This window comes from Suncus etruscus, chromosome 5, assembly GCF_024139225.1.
Source record: "Suncus etruscus isolate mSunEtr1 chromosome 5, mSunEtr1.pri.cur, whole genome shotgun sequence".
Classification (NCBI taxonomy): Eukaryota; Metazoa; Chordata; class Mammalia; order Eulipotyphla; family Soricidae; genus Suncus; species Suncus etruscus.
The window spans coordinates 78,380,477-78,401,721 of record NC_064852.1 but is presented as its reverse complement, the minus strand read 5'-3'; the positions used below and the strand labels follow the sequence as shown (position 1 = coordinate 78,401,721).

The following is a 21,245-nucleotide window of genomic DNA, read 5'->3' as shown; positions in this document are numbered from 1 at the left end:
ATGATTAACATGAGCTAAAAATGTGAAAGTTATATTAAGCAAGTTTAATAAAGGAAAACTGAAGATTAATGAACCAGATGTGCAGTGCATCCTATAAATGAAACATGTAACAGAATGTTGAAGAAGAAATACTCATAGACTGGATTTTTGTTGTTGTTGTTTTGGGGTCACACCCGGCAGCACTCAGGGGTTACTCCTGGCTCTACACACAGAAATCGCTCCTGGCAGGCTTGTGGGACCATATGGGATGCCAGGATTCGAACCACCGTCCTTCTGCAGGCAAGGCAAAAAAAGCGCCCTACCTCTATGCTATCTCTCTGGCTCCACAGACTGGATTTTTATCTCATATGGAATACTGAGATTTTATTGCTATATTGAAGTTTCCTGTATTGCACAAAGGAATTTTCTCTGGCTTCTCATGCCATATGTCTAAATTTTAGACATCACAGAGCCATGAAGACCTTGACTTCAGATTTAAAATCTTAGGTATTTTTCATCCTGACTTTGACTATTTCATCAGAATGTGATTAATTCTGGAAGCTAATTTCACTGTAACTGAAAATATATCTATCACTGCTCCCCTTATGTTCTAAAGAACTCACACAAAGTCATTTATGGTAATTTCATATCAAAATAGAAATTTAACATTTATAAGTGTCAGAGACCTTTTCCATTAAAAGGCCAGCCACAACTAGAATGCTCACACAAAATGACACAATAACTATAAAGCACCCATTAAAAATTTGTTTCACTTTTAATTATTTGAGAATTCTCAAGAATAGACTTGAGACCTCTCAGAAGCACATTTATTACCAGAGGATTTTATATTAATTCAGAGGATCTACTTACAATGACAACAAGAAAGAACTAATTCCCTTCCTCCCTTTCTAGCCTTCCGAAGTTACAAGGTTCTTCATGACAGAATTTAAGGCATACAATATTCCAACACCAGTGATCAACTTTCCCCACCATTGCCCCCAGTTCCTCTCTCCCTACTTTCCTTATCCCTCTCCTACCTTCTTTCAGATTTGTCCCCTCCAGTGTAACCACTTGCCTCCACCAATGTCATATTGTACCTTTTCCTAACTTTTTCTAAATTGTATACCGTAGAAACATCAGTTCAAGGTAAACAAATTTAATTATTTGGAACTATGTTTTCAAAGTAATAAAGTTACATCATACTTTTGCATTGTTTCTAAAGTATAATATCACTACTTGTAGTTATGCAATTACTATAATTAATGAAATTAAAGAGTTAGAAGTTCTTGACTCCTCTGTATGTAATAGGAATAAAATGGCCAAACGAATCTGCCAACAGTTAAAATGGCTTTTTGAAAGGACTACAGATTATTACAAGATATTCTCAAAAAATCAAGGGGAAAAACAAGTACGCTAAAACATCCATTAATATATTTTAAAACATCAGCATACACAGAACAAAGACCTCCAGGAGAAAAAAAGAAAACACATAAAGAATTGGGTAAACACCTGCCCACTTTCACCCTGCTGTAAAAATTTTACCAAAGTTAAAAATTCTATTTATGGGGCCGGAAAGATAGCATGGAAGTAAGGCGTTAGCCTTGCATGCAGAAGGTCGATGGTTCGAATCCTGGCATCTCATATGGTCCCCTGAGCCTGCCAGGAGCGATTTCTGAGCATAGAGCCAGGAGTAACCCCTGAGCACTGCCAGGTGTGACACCCCCCCCCCAAAAAAAAAAAAGAAAAATTCTACTTAAACACAACTTGTTAGGAGTCAGAGTGGTAGCACAGCAATAGGGTGTTTGCCTTGCACGCTGCCGACCCGGGACTGACCTGGGTTTGATCTCCGGCATCCCATATGGAACCCGAGTCTGCCAGAACTGATTTCTGAGCGCAGTCAGGAGTAACCCCTGAGCGCTGCCAGGTGTGATCCCATAACCAAAAATAAATACATAAATAAACATAATCTGTTAGATGTATATGTTAATCTACATAAGCTCAAGCCACATCAGAATATATCAGATAAGTAAACAGCAAAAGTAAGAAAATGATTGCAATTTTTAAAAGCACTACAGATAGTCCCCCATTAAGCACTGACATGTACAACCGAAATCTAAAATAATAAAATCGTATAATAGAATTGTAGTTGCGGCCGGAGTAATAGCACGGCAGAGACGGCACTTGCCTTGCATGTGGCTGACCCAGATTCAATCCCTGGCTTCCCATATGGTCCCCCCCAAGAATGATTCCTTAGCACAGAGCCAGGCGTAAATCCTGGGTGCTGCTGGGTATGGCCCAAAAACCAAAAAATAAAATAAAAAAGTATTCTCATTTTTCATGTTTCTTATTTTTTGGGGGTTCTGGTTCTGGTTTTTGGGTCACACAAAGCAGTGCTCAGAGATTACTCCTGGAGGTGCTAGGGGACCAAAGAATGCCAAGGATTGAAAACAGGTCACATTGCATACAAGCAAATGCCTTACCTGATGTACTCTCCACTTCCCTACCCTCCTGTTACCATTCTTGCATTTTTATATCTTGTCTGTTGAGTATCCAAGTTATTTAAAAATGTTAAGCCTTGGAGGCCTGACAGAGAGCACAATAGTTAAGGCACACTGTTGGACCCAAATTAGATCCCCGGCAACCCCTATGGTCCTCTGAATTTGTCAGGAGTAATTTCTGAGTGCAAATCTAGGAGTAACCTCTGAGCACCACCAGGTGTGAAACAAAAACAAAAATAAACAAAGAAAAAAATCAATCAAACCAAAAAAAGTCTTGGGTCATCACACTGTCATTAGTGACAGCACAATGAGTAGGGTGTTTGCCTTGCATGTAATTGACCTGATTATGATGCCTAATATCCCATATGGTCCCCCAAGAACTGCCAGGAGTAATTCCTGAGTACAGAGCCAAAAGTAATCCCCCTAAGCAATGGCAGGTACAGCTAAAATAACTAATAATAATAAAGTTAAGTCTTTTGTCAGCTGGAGAGAAATATAGCAGGTAAGTTATTTGCAGTTAGGGCCGGGCGGTGGCGCTAGAGGTAAGGTGCCTGCGTTGCCTGCGCTAGCCTAGGACGGACCGCGGTTCGATCCCCCAGTGTCCCATATGGTCCCCCAAGCCAGGAGCGACTTCTGAGCGCATAACCAAGAGTAACCCCTGAGCGTCACCGGGTGTGGCCCAAAAACCAAAAAAAAAAAAAAAAAAAAAAAAGTTATTTGCAGTTAAGTGGCTGCCCAAGTTAGTACCAGACAACACATATGGTCCCCTGCTAGGAGTGCTCTCTGAGCAAATAGTAAGGCCTCAGCACTCCTTGGGTATTGTCCAAACTGTCTCCCACCAAAAGAAAAAGACATTTAAGTATTCTTTTTTTTTTTTTTTTTTTTTTTTTTGGTTTTTGAGCCTCAACTTGCAGCTCAGAAGTCACTTTTGGCAGGCTTGGGGGACCATATAGAATGCAAGGGATCAAACCCTGGTGAGCCCCGTGCAAGGCAAATACCTAACCACTGTGCTATTGCTCCAGTCCCACTATAATTTTTTAATAATCTAAATAATGTCATTATCATAGCAAGCCTTAAGCAAGTCTCCTGGTATAAATGCATGAGTTTCTCTAAAGAAAAGAAATAAAAATGTTTAATCATAGAAGCTAATTTTATTATTACCAAGAATAGGAATTGTGTTTAAATTATTTTAATCACCATACTGTTTCCATACAGAGCATACAATTTTACATTCCTACATAGGATTCCAATTTTGTAGTCCTCACCAACATTTGCTATCATTCAGGTTTTTGTCTTTTATAGCAGACATCCTAATACGTATGGCTTCCAAGATAATAAAGTTTATTTCTTAAATTCATCTGATAGATATATGTGCCTATATGTATACGTACATACATACATACATGTTTTTAACAGTCTGGGACAAAGAAATCTAGTATTAGATTTCTCTCTACTAATCTACCTTTCTCCGTACCAATATAACACTTTCTCTAGACCAATATAACCAATATAATCTACCTTTCTTTATACCAATTTAACACTATACCAATATTAATATTGAGCTACATAGTGTTAAAATATTTTTGATATTTGAGAACATTTTTTTTCTTTTAATAATTCCCTTGCTATTTTGGAGTTGTTTTCTCCTCTATGAATTTTGGAAAGTGTTCTAATTCCATGAATATTCTGGTTGGTATTATTAATGGAACTTCATTGAATTTATGATAAACTGGAGAACTGGAATGTAATATTAAGAATTCTCTCCCATGGGGGCTGGGAGAGTTTAGCAGTAAAGATGTTAGTCCCAGTTTGATCCCCAGCTATGTGGAACAAATTCAATAGTGTCAGAAATAGACCAGAGCATAGGGTTGGAGCAGTGGTGCAAGCGATAGGGTGTTTGCCTCGCACACGCTAACCTAGGACAGACCACAGTTTGATTTCCCAGCGTCCCATATGGTCCCCCAAGCCAGGAGTGATTTCTGAATGCATAGCCAGGAATAACTCGTGGTGTGGCCCAAATAGCAAAAAAAAAAGTCTTTCAACCATATAGTATTACCACATTTCACCTCTTAATCATCAAATTTTATGTCAAATTTTTTACCCAGAAAAGTAGATATGAAAATCATATTAAACTTTTTTTTTTTTTTTTTTCTTTTGGTTTTTGGGTCACACCCAGCAGCGCTCAGGGGTTACTCCTGGCTCCACACTCAGAAATTGCTCCTGGCAGGCTCAGGGGACCATATGGGATGCCAGGATTCGAACTAATGACCTTCTGCATGAAAGGCAAATGCCTTACCTCCATGCTATCTCTCCAGCCCAAACTTTGTTTTTTCTAATTGTGCACCTACTACTTAAAAGTAGGATATAGCAGAAAGAGAAGATAGCAGGTAGAGTGCTTTCCTCATATGCAGCCAACCTCAGTTTGATACCTGGCATTCCATATGGGCTACCAACAACTGCAAGGAGTAATACCTGAATCTAGAGCCAGGCGTAACCCCTGATCATTGATGGTTGTGCCACCCCCACCCAAAAGGAAGGGGAAGGGGATACAGCAATTATACACCTTTCGTATTGCTATGCAAAATCATCCTTTCTATAATACATTAATCACAGGCTTAGAGATAATAGAGGGCTGAGGCCTTGGTTTGCAATCAACAAATCCAGGTTTGAACCCCTTATAGTCAGTTCCCTGAGTACTTCTAGGAATGACCCCTGAGCACAAAGCCAGAACTGCCAGATGTGCCTCCCACCAAATAAGACATAATAAAAAGAAAAAGTAAAGACTAAAAACATTCAGGGAGAGAGGATGACAGTTGCCCTGCATACAAATGAACATGGTTAAATCCATGGCACCCCAACTGTTCATTCCCCCAATCCTAAAGAGTGATCCCTGAGCATAGAACCAGTAGAAAGGACTGAGCACTACAGAATGAGGCTCCAAAACTAAACAAAACCTAAAAATATTAGCTCTATACGTACAATACAAATAATTAAAAGAGATTTCTACTTCAAGATCAGTAACACAGAGCTGAAAAATAGTTATTATAGTTATATATGTATACATATACATAATACATGTATCATAGTTTGGGGAATCATAGGTAATATAGCTCATATTCAACTCACAAACTTATTTATAATCACTTGAAATAATCCTTCAAATATAGCATAAATCTTATACTTTCATAAACACTATAGAATTCATCTACAGTATGTTACTTTATTTTTGAATCTGGAAATCACTGATGTCTGTATAGAAAGAAAAACTACAACGTATACTGCCTAAATATAGGCCTTAGTTTGATCTAAGCTGTTTCAATAAAAAACTGAAGAGCAAAACATTCAGGTTAGCTCATTCAAAAATCATAGTATGGTCACGCAATCATCCAAACACGAACCCCAGTTCTCAACAGTAGAACTGACACAGTTTCATGCAACAGCACCAGGAATCAAACTCCTCCCGGAAATTCCTAAAACTACTATGGTACTAACTTGCACCAGGTTGATACAACACCCTGATGACAAGGAAACAGCAACAACTTGATCTAAGAGCAGGTTGCCCTAATTCATCAAGATGAAATCAGAACACCCCATCCTTGGATCTGCAAAAACCAAGATCACTAATTACAGAAGCCTGACTTTGACAACTGTGATTGAGCAGAACTTTTCCTGGGACCAATAAGAAAGACCCAAGCCTAGGCTTCGGTCCAGGATTTGTACAAAAACCAAGATCTCTAACTGTAAGAGGTCTGACTTTGGCAAGCACAACTGAGCAGAACTTCTGGAATAAGGAAAAACCCAAGATCACCAATTACAGAAGACTGACTACAAATGATGAAACATAATCTCTAGAACCATAAAGACTTGATCCTATAATTCATCCTATGACTTGTGCAAATACCAGGATCTCTCATTACAGAGGAGTGATTTTGTCAACCACAACTGAGCAGAACATTTCCTGGCATCATTAAAAAACCCTGGGGTTCTATAATGAGCATGTCCAAAGTCTGTAGTCATTCCCATGACAGTATGCTTCAAGGGTAGAGAAACCTGGTATCTCTTAGACCAGGGGTCTCAAACTCAATTTACCGTATTTGCCAGCGCATAAGACTACTGGGCGTATAAGACAACCCCCTAATTTTGCAGTTAAAACAAAGTTTTAGGCCTATATTCGCTGTATCAGACAGAACGTTCCTATGCTGCAACTGTATGTACCACAGTGAGCCAATCACAACAAGCAAAGGTTCAAAGGTTATACTGTAATAGACTTCCTTTCTGACTCTGGCCAATCTGAGCAGGCTTTATACAGTGTAGATCTGGGTCCAGAACATTGTCTAATTTGCATGCATAAAAAGCCTGCTTGGATTGGCTGAGTTAGAGAGGCGATCCGAGCAGCCTTGCAGTGATTGGTGCAGGATCGAGTTGGAAAATTCGTTTTGTGGCAATATTCGGACAATTTTCGTTTAGCGGCATATTGAAACATTTTTTGGGATATACTCGGCATATAAGACGACCCTCGATTTTCGGTTGACTTTTTTTTGTTTCAAAAGTCGTCTTATACACCGGAAAATACGATACCTGGGGGCCACAGGAGGCAAAGTCGGGGTGAGGCAGGGCCGGCCACATAAGGGATTTCACCAAAAAAAAAAAAAAAAAAAAAAAAAAAAAAAGTCCTCAAATGTCATTATTAACCGTTTTAATTATTTCTTCTGAACATGAATAGAACATTGAGTGAAGACCATGAACAGTTCTTCTAAACATGGCATCTTTTGCCTATTCCTTGCTGCCAGAGACTTGACAGCACTTCTTCTCACAAATCTGAACCACATTTGGCTTTAGAGAGGAAGCAGTTGAGAACCTCAGTATGGCTTGAATGAAGTCTATCCTGTACTTTGACTTATTGAAGTTCAATGTGGAGAATAACTTTTCACACAAATATGTGCTCCCAAAAGGGCACATGGTACACTTGAACATTCGGGAAAGCTCTGGGAAGCTAGGGGGCAATTCTCTCAAAAACTGCTCATGCATGTCTGCTTTTCCACTAATCTCCCTGAACTTGGCTTTGAGATCAGAGTTGCACTGCAGGTCAGTGAGCTCCATTTGAAGCACAGGAGGGGCATCTTGCACATCAAAGGAAAAGGGGTCCACAAAAATTTGGAAAGTGGCTCTGTGCTTTTTGAAGTCTGCAAATCTGTGATCAAATTCCTTCTCTAGCTTAAAAATAGCATCAATATATTTCTCACCACTGAATGGTATGCCTGCATCCACAAGTTCCTTGCATGCTGGAAATGGCAAAGGTTTGTCTGAGAGAGCTGCGATTTCCATAACACAAGTTTTGTCTCACGTTGTCATAGGCAGCACTGATAAGCTTGTAACATCTTGTTTAGTACATTCAGCTTATGTGTGATGTCAACAAGAAAAGCTAAGTCCATGAGCCATTTGTGATCACTCAACTCAGAAACAGCACTCCCATCCTTCTACATGAAGGCTTTCACTTCTGTCAACTCAAAAAATCTTTTCAGGACATTTCCCCTGCTGAGCCAACATACCTCGGTGAAATAGAGCACATCTCCATATTCTGACTCCATTTCCTCTAAAAAAGCACGGAACCTCCTGTGCTTTAAGCCCCTGGATTTGATTTGGTTGATGCATTTCACAACAACAGACATCACATTGTCACAGGGCAGCATTTACTGCAAAGGACCTGTTGATGGATAATGCAATGAAGAGCAATGGCCTTCTCTACACCCTCCTCTTCAAGCTTTTTTGGAACAAGTGCCACCAGTCCATTTTTCCTCCCTGTCATCGATGGCGCTCCATCGGTTATTATTCCAACAAACCTCTTCCATGGCAAACCTGCATTCTCAATGGCACCACACAGATGCCGAAATATCTCATTAGCGGTGGTCTGGCCATGCATTGGAATTATTGTGAGCAGCTCCTCTGTCAATTCAAAATTGCAATCAATACCACAGACATAAATTGTGAGCTGCGCAGTGTCTGTTATATCTGTGCCCTCGTCAAGAGCAACTGAGTATGCATCAAAACATTTGGCTTTCTCACACAGTTGATGATAAATGTCATTTGACATGTCAGAAATGCGCTCTGCCACAGTGTTGGCAGAAAGGCTGATTTTGCTAAACTGACCTTTCTTTTCCAGAGAGATAATACTTGCAACCTATAACATGCATTTTTTAACAAACTCTCCTTCTGTGAATGGTGTCCCTGCCTTAGCAATCATCTCACTAACAAGTTAACTAGCTTCGACTGATGCAATATTCTCTTGTTGCTTTCTTGAAGAAATCTTGTTGCCTCATTAGACATGCTTTAAGACTGGCAACCCACTTGGCTCTCTCATTTCCTTGATATTTTGCACATTCCTCAGCATGTTTAGTTGAATAATGGCGTTTCAAGTTGTATTCCTTGTGCACTGCAACTTTCTCTGAGCAAATAAGACATGTAGGGATGCCCCTGTGCTCAACAAAGAAATACTGCATCTCCCACTTTTCTGAATTTGTCTATGCTCGTACTGCAGGCTTTGATCAAGTCATGATGAAGGTATGACAAAATCTAATTCTGTAATAAACTTCTCTCCCTTCTCTCCCTTAGGCCTCCGTTAATGCAAGGGACAGCGGGCAGGAGCAGTGGAAATGACGTCTGCACTAGGTGCAAATTATTCGCGATTATTTACTTACTGAATATTCGCAATAAAAAATCGCATTAGTAAGAAAAAAAATCACAAAAAATCGCATTAAACATTTGCATACCCCTAACGGAACTGCTCAGGGTATGCAAATGTTTAATGCGATTTTTTCTTACTAATGCGATTTTTATTGCGATTATTCGGTAAGCAAATAATCGCGAATACTGCGAAATTTGAAGGCCGGCCGCGGGCCACAAAATGTTGTACGGAGGGCCGCAAACGACCCGCAGGCTGCGAGTTTGAGACCCCTGTCTTAGACCAAGGGAATTTCCTTTCTAACTTCCCTAATACTTACTGTGCCTATGCAAAAAAAAAAAAAAAAAAGACAAAGGCTTGCCATAACAGCCCCTCCTTTTTTTGTTTTATTTTTTTCTGGTTGTTACTGTTTTACCTGTTTATTGGTTTTTTTTTGGTTTTTTTTTTTGGTTTTTGGGCCACACCCGGCGTTGCTAAGGGGTTACTCCTGGCTGTCTGCTCAGAAATAGCTCCTGGCAGGCACAGGGGACCATATGGGACACCGGGATTCGAACCAACCACCTTTTGTCCTGGGTTGGCTGCTTGCAAGGTAAATGCCGCTGTGCTATCTCTCTGGGCCCGTTACCTGTTTACTGTTACTGTTGTTTTTTGTTGTTGCCTGTTCTTTTTGTTTTCTTTTTTCATTTTTTTCTTTTTTTACTTCTTTTAAATTGATATTAAAAGCTCCTAAATGGACTCCTCCCAGCTATCTTTCTTTTTTTCCCCTTTTTTTCCTTTTTCAACAGAATCACAGAGCTTAAAATATCTTGTTTTGCCTCATAAATTGAGAGGGGAGGGAGGAAGTGAGTGGTACCAAGAGCAAATAGTCACATGAACATTGAGTGGGAATAAAAAATGATCAGGCCTAAACACCAATCTCAAAGTCAACAACAGAATCAAGATACCCAATCTACAACAAGTTATATACAAAAGGACCTGTTACACTAGCAGTCCAGGGTGCAAAGGGGAGGTATGGGATACATGCTGGGAACATGAGTGGATGGAGGACAACAATGGTGGTGGGAATAGCCCTAATTCACTGTCACTATGTACCTTAAGTCTTCAATTAGCAATAATCGTGCCTCAGATAAACCTCATTGGCTACAATACTGCCACTGCACAAAGCTCACTATGTACCTTCAATATAACTGCCAAAAGGCCCAGCAGTCCCCTTCTAAACCCAACATCCTCTAGGTCCAGATTTAAATGCTTCAACTACACAATTAATCTCAAAGGTAACAAGTCATGAATCCTCCCAGGTAGGAACTCTGACACTTTCTCAGAGAGGATGTGGATTAATTCTCCACCCTGTTGGAAGACCCGAGCCCCACCCCAAAAACAAAACATTTTCTATTATATAAACAGCCAAGCTGCACAGCTCCACAACTGAGACTCACAGTTCCTGAATCATCTCAGCTCCACAGCTCCTAGACTATCAGCTACATATGTGGCCATGCCATACCTTCAAATTTCACAGTACTATGAGCCCAGTAGTAACACAACAAATTTGATGAAAAAGTTGCAAAGTCCACTAAGCTCAATGAGCAAAACAAGTAACACAGAATTAACGCTAACCAGCTCAGTAAATCACAATTAGTAAACATCACTATGAGATGTAACAATTATCACAAATTCTCTTTTATTTTATTTTATTTTTTTTTTGTTTTGGGCCACACCCATTTGATGCTCAGGGGTTACTCCTGGCTATGCGCTCAGAAATCACCCCTGGCTTGGGGGACCATATGAGACAAATTTGATGAAAAAGTTGCAAAGTCCACTAAGCTCAATGAGCAAAACAAGTAACACAGAATTAACGCTAACCAGCTCAGTAAATCACAATTAGTAAACATCACTATGAGATGTAACAATTATCACAAATTCTCTTTTATTTTATTTTATTTTTTTTTTGGTTTTGGGCCACACCCATTTGATGCTCAGGGGTTACTCCTGGCTATGCGCTCAGAAATCACCCCTGGCTTGGGGGACCATATGAGACACCAGGGGAATGAACCGCAGTCCATCCTACGCTAGGGCTTGCAAGGCAGACACCTTACCTCCAGCGCCACCTTCCCAGTCCCACAAATTCTCTTTTATTGATCAATTTTTTGGTAAGTACATTTGCCATTTTGTTTTAGCAAACAATAAACAGTAATTATTTTATACCTACTAAGGGGACAGACTTAGGGGAAGGGAAATTGGGGACTCTGGTGGAGGGAAGGTCACACCGGTGGTGGGAATAGTATAGAAACATTGAATCCTGAAATAACTGGATAATAAAAAACTTCATAAATCATAGAGTTTAAATAAAGTCTCAAATATAAAAAAAAAGAGAAAGGGAGCATATATCTTATGAGAGTAAGTGAAAAAGAGAAGAAAGAATATACAAAATCAAACTATTTACTTCCAAAATTGTAGAACAGAGACTTAATAGCAAGATACAATAATGTTTTGATGTACATACAGAAAATTTAAAAATCTTCCTAAGAAAGGAGTTAGCTGAATGATACAGGATTTCAAAAAATAAGGGAAAGAATTAGTCTCGGAACTAAGAAATGTCACTTCTATTTAAGAAAGTTGTACTTAGGTAAGATAAAGAACCATATTCTGCTTATCCTATTTCTATGTTTTAAAAGGGGCATCAGTGAAGTCAAAGACAATATGGGTGTTTAGGGGGTGCTCTATATCTTGCCAACTCCATTCAAATCTCTGGTAGTACATATGGTCCCCCAGCACCACCCGGGGTCACTCCTAAGCAAAATGGCAGGAACAGTCCCTAACAGTACCAATAAACAAATTTTCCAATTTGTTTGGAAACAATTTCCAAATGTTCCAACCCCAATAAACAAGCAAATAAATAAATAAGGCACCAGAAAGTAGCCTACTTCTTATTTATAAAGGAAATTCTGTCTTTACATATAATAGCAATATTTACCAAGATTTTTGAGAGATTAAAACAATTTATCTTTTTTTCATTTTTACTGGTTGCTACTACTATTTAATAAAAAAAATTACTAGCAATTCAATGATCTTTACATTCTTATTTTTAAAAATCAATATTCCTAAACTATAAAAAACAAATTATTTTCTAGGCCAGGCAAAAGTAACTAACATTAAAGGGATGCTGGAGCAATAGCACAGTGGTAGGAAAATAGATTGCCTTCCACATAGCCAATCTGGATTTAATCCCTGGCATTTCATATGGTCCCCTGAGCACTGCCAGTAGTGATTCCTGAATGCACAGCCAAGAGTAATCAATCCCTGAGCATCACCAGGTCTGACCCCAAAACAAAACAAACAAGTATTAAACATTAACACATGCCTTGCAATGCAAAAGAAATAATTTTAATCCCTAGCATTATATGGCCCCAAGCACTGTCAGCTACAGTTCTGGCAATATCTAGGCACTGCTTGTGGCTCTCTAACACCACAGGGCCCAAATGGCCTGCACATTCATACTAAGTATATCTGGGAAAAGACCCCAGGATTCTTGAACACTGTTGGGATATTATATTTCTGAATATTCAGAAAAGTAACATTCTCTGTTAGAGAACTAATACTGCATATTTATTACAGTTAAAAATAGAGGAGGGGCCGGGCGGTGGCGCTAAAGGTAAAGTGCCTGCCTTGCCTGCGCTAACCTTGGACGGACCGCGGTTCGATCCCCCGGTGTCCCATATGGTCCCCCCAAACCAGGGGCGATTTCTGAGCACATAGCCAGGAGTAACCCCTGAGCATCAAACGGGTGTGGCCCAAAAACCAAAAAAAAAAAAAAAAAATAGAGGAAAACACAATTCTACCAAGAGAAAAAAAATTTAATCCTTGAACACCTAGATTCTGACAAAGGAGAAATAAAGAAAAAGCAACTTGGCATTTACAATATTGTTAATGAAGGGGTATCATGCATATCAGATGAGTGTTAAAGACTGAAACTCAATTTGAACAACTTTGTATGTCTCATAATGATTCAACTAAAACATTTATTTAAAAATAATGAAATAGGAACCTATAAATTTTTCTCTTGAAAGTTTGTATCTTGCCGGAGAGATAGCATGGAGGAGGTAGGGAATTGCCTTACATGCAGAAGTATGGCAGTTTGAATCCTGGCATCCCATATGGTCCCCTGAGCCTGCCAGGAGCGATTTCTGAGCGTAGAGCCAAGAATAACCCCTGAGCGCTGCCAGGTGTGACCACCCCCCCCCAAAAAAAAAGAAAAAAGAAAGTTTGTATCTTAGAAAGATGATTCAATACATGAAATATGAAATGTCAGATTCTCAAACTTCATATTTCTAAGTTCAAATAACTACAAACTGAGGACATAAGGATGAAAACCAAAGAGAAGCTATTAGACCAATCCCTTTAATATATAGGTCTACAATTGCAATTGATAGGTAATTAAAACAATAGTTGGTCAAGTCTGTATCTTTTACTTTTCTTGTTTGTTTGGTGCTACACTTGGTGGCATTCAGGGATCACGCCTAGTGGGATTAAGGATACAATATGGGGTGTCAGGATCAAACTCAGTTTGGCTGTGCCCATGGCAAGCACCCTGCCTACTATACTATCTCTCCAACCCCAAAACCATTATTTCATATCTAACAATTTCTAAGCATGGATTTCCAACAATGATATAATACTGCCTCTAATATTTACAGAAAGGGGACCAGAGAGATAGTACAGTGGGAAGGGCATTAGCCTTGAACAGAACCAACCCAGGTTTGATCCCTGGCACCCCACTCATATGGTTCCCTGGATCAACCAGGAGTATTCCCTGAGCACAGAGTTGGAGTAGGCCCTGATCACCACTGGGTATGGACACCGCCAAAAAAAAGAGATTAGTGTTTATTAAGAGTTATTTCAGTATTTAAATCTGATAAAACTTTCCTTAAGAATTCTACTACAAAAAAAAAAAAAAGAATTCTACTACAGCAAATTCTACTACAGCAAGATAAGCATGATAAATTTGCAGTTGCTACATAACTACTGTAGCTCACTTCTAGTACTTGTATATGTCTTAATACTCTAAGTTTTTTTTTTTTTTTTTTTTTTTGGTTTTTGGGCCACACCCATTTGACGCTCAGGGGTTACTCCTGGCTATGCACTCAGAAGTCGCTCCTGGCTTGGGGGACCATATGGGACGCCGGGGGATCGAACCGCGGTCCGTCCTAGGCTAGCGCAGGCAAGGCAGGCACCTTACCTCCAGCGCCACCGCCCGGCCCTTAATACTGTAAGTTTTAAGTTAAAAAAAAAGAGATATTAGCAACCTGAAATGTTTTTGAAAGTAAGAAAGCAAAAGGGTCAAGATCAGTCATGTTTTAGATCTCTTAAAAGAATTAAAGAGCCCAAGAAATACTACAGAAAGTAAAGTGTTTCCCTTGCATGCAGCCAGCCCTTGTTCAAATCCCTAGGACCACATATAGTCCGGAGTTGCACCAGGGGCCACTCCTGAGAACGCTCTCTTCTTCTCTCTCTCCTTTTCTCTCTCTCTCCTCTCTCTTCCCCTTCTCCTCTTCCTCCTTCCCTCCCTTCCCTCTCTCTCTCCTCTCTCTCTTCCTCTCTCACACTCACACACAGAGAAAAGAATGCTAACAGCGAAGGAAGATCAAAATTAAGTGATGTTGAGGTTGGAGAGATAGTACAAAGAATAACAAAGGTTAGCATGTGACTGTGGATACTGCAACTTGGTTTGAACCCTGGCACTATATGTGGTTCTCCAAGCATCACCAGAACTGATTCAGCCAAAAGTAAGCCCCCAAACAAAAAACAAAAACCTCAGACCAATATAAATCACAGAATGACCCTAATTTTCTAAATGAAAATAGTCACAAATTATCATAAACCTAATTTATAAAAGAATCCTCAAAACACTAAAAATGTTATGAAGTCTTGAACAAAACTGTTTCTTAGAATAAAAAAAGACAAAGACATTGATAGTGATATAAAAGGAGGGAAAGCTTGAAAACTAAAAGGGTTAAGGTAGTTATAAATATATCCCCAAACTTCAATCACAAATATATAGTTATATATTATATATATAAATCTTAAAAAGAAAGAGCAATTTCATCTCTTTTTTTTCTTTTGTTTTTTTTTTTTTTCAAACCACACCGATTTGATGCTCAGGGGTTACTCCTGGCTAAGCGCTCAGAAATTGCCCCTGGCCTGTAGGGGACCATATGGGACGCTGGGGGATCAAACCGCGGTCCTTCCTTGGCTAGTGCTTACACCTAACCTCTAGTGCCACCTCGCCGGCCCCTCATCTCTTTTTTAATGAAGGACTGGAAAATAATCAGTGCAAAGCTCAATGGAGGCAAAAATAAAGTCTTTAGCTAATAGCAAGCTGAGAGAACGAGAGTCCATTTGTCCAATAGCACTGAACCAAATACATGAGAACCTGGAAACTCATTTAAATTTAATAAGGAACTAATATATGTGTATACATATCAAATTTGAATCAAAAATATATTTTACTTATTGCTTCACCCATGCATTTAATGAATAGAGTAAATTACTAATGTTAAGACTGTGCAAACATTTTATAGGTCAGTTTCATGATCTTGTCAAAATTATGCCAGTTTCATGATCTTGTCAAAATTATGCCATGTTTATTTTCTCCTGGATTATTTGTAAAGACTCACTATAAACCTACTATAAGACATTTTATGTCCTATTTTCCCTAAAAGACAAGTCTTATAATTTCGCGTGTGCCCAAATTTTATAACAAAGAGTTTAACTAGGAGAAAACTGAAATATTCTCTACATGTAGAAAATTCTCTACATGTTATTTAGTGTTACAAGTCAGCCACCAAAACAAGCTGAGTTCTTTACCGTAAGTTTTATCTATAAGGTTCATTTTCTTGGGAGTGATTTCTTTCTCTTCAGGTATCTAGAAAAAAGGCTGATAGTATTACGCACAAAGAAATACTGAGAGTTATATACTAACCTGACCCAGTCCAGGCATACCTCCTCCAAGTCTAAGAAGTCTGTCCATTTTTCTAAAAAAAAAAAACAAAAACAAAAAAATGTTCCTGAGTACAAAAGTGTCTACTCAATTGCTATCTATATAATTCACCTTCAGTCACTCAGTATGTCAAAAATATTGGTGGTAATTACAACACAACATCAGACTTCCTGTTAATTAACACCACATATTAATTCAAGAAGCTGTCTTCCATGCTAATTAACAGACCTTATTTTACTGCTTTGGTTTTGGGTTATCCCCAGTTTTAAAGACAAGCAATCTTAGCATACTTTCAAAACTTTGCTATCATTAAGTTAATTATATTTTCTTATTGTTATCTAATAAAGTACCTGAATGAGGAAAATTTGCCTGTAATACTTATCATATGTATGATTGAATTTCCTCTCATTTGTCCTGAGTGTACAAATAAAATCCTCACTTTTAAATTAAATTTTAACATCCTCATTAGTAAGTTCTGTGCTAATTAACTTACAGCTTGTCAGTTATCATCAAAACTACATGTGAAAGACATTGTGAGTAGATTATGGATCTCTGAATTAGCATCAAAGGCTTTTTAAAAACGAACTCATTATACTAAAAGAAATATAAAATAAACATTAAATGCAATAAGATAATGTCCTAGAACTTGCACAGATTTTTATTCCAAATGTTATAAAGATATACATCTCTTTCATGAAAGAAATTCAATTGCTACTCTCAAGTATAACTTTACAGCTAATCAATATGAACAAAATTAACTTTGACTATCAATTTAATTTTGTTTTTTAGTTTGTTTGTTTGTTTGTTTGTTTTGGCTACACCCTACTATGTCCAGGTCTTGGTCAAAGATCACACCTGTGGGTTATTAAGTGCCACAGATTGAACCCATGTGAACCATGTGTAAGGTAAGGACTTTACCCACTTCACTATCTCTCCTCCAGCCCTGTTGACTTGTTTTTTCTTTTTGTAATGTCTAGAATTACAAGATAATCTTATAAGCTTGAAAAACTTGAAGAATTCAAGTAAAGAAACAGTATACTAATATATTTCAAACTGCAAAAGGATGAGTAGTCCAATGACAAAAACTAATATTGTATCACTAATCATGACAATGAAGCAATTTTTCTACTTGCAAATTGTTATGCCTTAGAATTGTTTTTAAGTTAGTGCTAATAGTTTTTAATATTATTTTAGAAAATATTACTAAAATTTATATTTTAAATCGAATGCTAACAGATTTACTCATTCACCCATGTTTTTATTAGTGAGAACTGCTATACAAACTAACACTCAATGACGTATCATTTTCTTACTAGTCACGTATACACTAGGTTCTTTTTACCAATTTAATCCTGTATATATCCATATATATGCTAATACCACAAATTTTATTCAAGTCTACACACAGGACAGTGCACAATCGATATAGCCATGCAAATTTTCTCAAAGTGGAAACTCCAGTATAACAATTACCAAGGAGAAACATAATTGGCATCTATTTTTACAAAACCTCTCATTCACTGTTCTCAATCTCCATCACCCCAAAAAGAAGTCCAGCATAAATTAATTCTTCATTTTTTATTTCTAGATAAACATGATCATAGGATTTTTTTATGTGTGCCTTGTTACATCAACAAGTGTCTGAAAATTACAATGAACAGTTATTTAAAAACATGAAACGGCACATTAGTCCAGACAAAATTTCATATTTTACAAACATTAACTTATCACCTACTAGCAACATCTACAAATAAAATCTCCATCAACTTTTCATTAAATTCATCAAATATGGCATTAAGTAACTTATTTTTAAATACGGAGGTGGGTCTGTTTGGGCACACCTGAATGTTCAGAGGAACTACATGGTGCCAAGGGATGGAACCTAGAGTTCTTATACAAAGCAAGTTCTCCAGTTTTTTGAGCCATATCCCTCACCCCAAAAACAACTTTTGAAGACTGTTCCCACAATAAAACTTGGGTATTTTAAAATATTAAAAGACATTTCCTCTAGAACATGCAATCAAAGAGAAAAATCTTTTAAAAACAAAAAACAAACACCACATATACTTAGACATTACATATATATATATATATGTATATATGTATATATATATATGTATGTATGTATGTATGTATATACATATCCCAGGCCAAAGTCAATTCCCAGCTGTGTTCAGTTTATCTGTTCTCCCAGTGTTGTTTCTGATGACTTTACACAGACTCCAGATGCTGTGAATATACATGAGCAGAGTGGGGAACAGAGGGAAAGAGAATCTGGCAGGTCAACTTGTGTTTTAGCAAAATCTGATATCTCAGCAAACAAGAAAAAATATTTAGCAAACAAAGATCTTACTTGAGTAAGATTATTTGGTTTAATAAATTTAAAAATAAAAATAAAATGTATTGGTAAGTATATTGATAAATCTTCTAAATCACATTAAAAAGTTTATAAAAGTACAAAATTTAGTTATCTAAACTTTTTCATGCTTCCTTAAATCTAGCTACCTAGTTGACAAATTTAATTTTTATAATAAAAATGATTCTTTCACATGTTTTTTATATACTTAAAGAAAAGTAAAATACATTCTCCATTCTCACCTGTTCAGTAATTATACTTCTTATGATGTAAAGCTTCTATTTGTTGAGTTTGACAAGTTTCTTTTTCTCAGGATCTTGTTAATACTGGTAGGTATAATTTTCCCAGGTCTTTTTTTTTCCTCCCTCTCTCCTAAAAACAGGGGAGGGGAGGACAAATAAGATCAAGATGTAAAAAACATGCCAAGAGTGTAGTAATAATGAAAATAAAATAAATCATTTTTAAGAAATGACCATCTCAAGAGCAAGAGTGCATAGAGATTAAGCCTGCATCCAAATTTTGGTATGTCTTTTTTAAGTGTTCTTATTATATTTAAGGGTTGAAATTTCACAACTTGAAACTTTCTAAAAGTGTTGCAAAGAAAAATGAAAGCTTGGGACCAGAGCGATAGAACTGTGACAGGGTGTCCGCCTTGCAAGCAGTCTACTTGGGACAGATCAAGGTTCATTCCTGGTATCCCATATGGGCCCTCGAACCTGCCAGGAGTGATTTCTGAGCACAGAGCCAGGAGTAACCCCTAAGCACCACCAGGTGTGGCCCAAAAACCAAAATAAAACAAAACAAAAAAAGATATATCTTCTAGCTCTTTCCTTAAATTATCCTCACAGTTATGATTCATATTCCATGCATATTAGCAAAAAAGTAAAACACTGACAAGAAAAAGTTTACAACTACTAGAGAAGTAACAGCAAGGGTTTTAAGAAACAGGAAAGAGGCTGCAGAAAAAGTTTAGTGGGCAGGCACTTGCCTTCTATGTGGCTAACCCTAATTCAATTCCAGCACCCCAGAAGCTGCCAAGAGTGATCTCTTAGTATTTTAAACACCTCTGCAATCTAGTTGCCAATAATGACCAAAAACTGATTGCTAAAAGCCAAACCTTTTTTAACTTTGATACTAGTGGCTTTTAGAACCAAGTAATTTTTGTTGGAAGGGGCTATCACTTGCATTATAGATGTTTAGCATCAAACCTATCATCTTTCTACCCACTATACCTAGTAGCATCATACAGTGTGAGAATCAAAAATATCTTGAATCTAGACACTGCCAAATGGCCTCCAGAATGACAAAACTACTTTTAGTTAACAATCACAACAAAATGACTATGCAACTTTAGGTAAAAATATCCTGGCTTAATTTTATTAAATTTAAAGATAATTGAGGACTTGAGCGATAGCACAGCGTTTGCCCTACTATGCAGCTCACCCAGGACAGACCCGGGTTCAATCCCTAGATTCTCATATGGTCCCCCGAGCCTGCCAGGAGTTATTTCTGAGTGCAGAGCCAGGAATAATGCTCAGTGCCACCAGGTATAACCCAAAGACCAAGAAAATTAAATGATTTTTTAAATTGAGTATTGAAAATTTTGGGAAATAATCAAAGTTCATCGAGGCAATTCCACTCCAAGGTATATCTACAGAAGTGCCAGCAGATATTTAGAAAAAGGTACTACTTACAAATGTGCATATTTATAATACACATTTTAAAGACTTAAGGATTTTAAAATGCTTGACTATGATTAAACTTTACTTACCCCTGGTTCATAATGTATTACAATATAATACAGAAATATAGCTTCAACACATTTTATTAGCATAAAAGCCTCACCACTCTCACCAGCAAAGTTTTAGTCCATTATCAGATTAAACCACTTCTACCTTCTTCTCGTGCCCATTTCCCCTACATCTCTAGTAACCATCACATTTTTATGATATAAAATAACAAGCACTGAGTAATTTTTTGTCATGACTATTTATTGCTTTAGTAGTTTACATTCCATGAGAAAAATCAACCTGTATTTTACTTTTTGCACTGGTTTGGGGAGCCATACCCAGAAGTTCTCAGGGGTCAGCTCTGATCTCGGGGATCAGTCCTAGTGGGCCCAGGGGATTATATATATGATGCTGGGGGTAGATCATGGGTCAGTCATAAGCAAGACAAGTGCCCAACCTGTTGTACTGTCACAATAGCCAGGCTTTCAATTTTTTAATTCTCCTTAATGGAATCATCTTAAGCTCCATCCATGTTGATGCCAAAGGCAAGATTTCAACTTTTTTAATAACGAAATGGTATTCCTTTGTGATACCCAAACCACAATCACTTTTCTAATCAACTGCGAAACAACATTTAGGTTGTTTTCATGTCTCCACTACTGCAAGTAATGCTGCTATAAACATATAGGTAATTCTTTGAATTAATGTTTCCACATTCTTTGGATAAATCCTTAGGAGTTATTTGAATCATACTGTATTTATATTTTAGGGGATTTTTATTTAAGAAATCAACATTTTCCATAAAGGTTGCACAATTTATATTCCCAACCAATAGTATACAAGAGTTCCTCTTCCTCTACAACACTCTCTCATTTTACTCTTTTTGGTTTCTTTTTTGAGGGGACACACCCTGCAGTGTCCAGGGCTTATTCCTGGCTTTATACTCAAGAGGTCATTCCTGAGAGGCTTGGGAAACCATATGGGGTGCTAGGGATTGAACTTGGAGATC

At 37.8% G+C, this 21,245-nt stretch overlaps 1 protein-coding gene and 1 pseudogene across 1 annotated transcript in view; both read right to left on the bottom strand.

Moving 5' to 3' along the window:
* The window catches only part of PSMD14 (proteasome 26S subunit, non-ATPase 14), a 123,617-nt gene extending 104,765 nt beyond the window's left edge, over positions 1–18,852 (bottom strand). Inside the window, exons 1-2 of the mRNA XM_049773360.1 lie at positions 18,749–18,852; positions 16,133–16,184 (exon numbers count right to left, since the gene is read on the bottom strand). Of these exons, the coding sequence (XP_049629317.1) occupies positions 16,133–16,180 (48 nt within the window). The 5' untranslated portion in view covers positions 16,181–16,184; positions 18,749–18,852. The remainder of the gene's footprint in view (positions 1–16,132; positions 16,185–18,748) is intronic.
* On the bottom strand, positions 10,242–10,322 carry LOC126010405 (uncharacterized; annotated as a pseudogene).
* Positions 18,853–21,245: the final 2,393 nt, after the last annotated feature.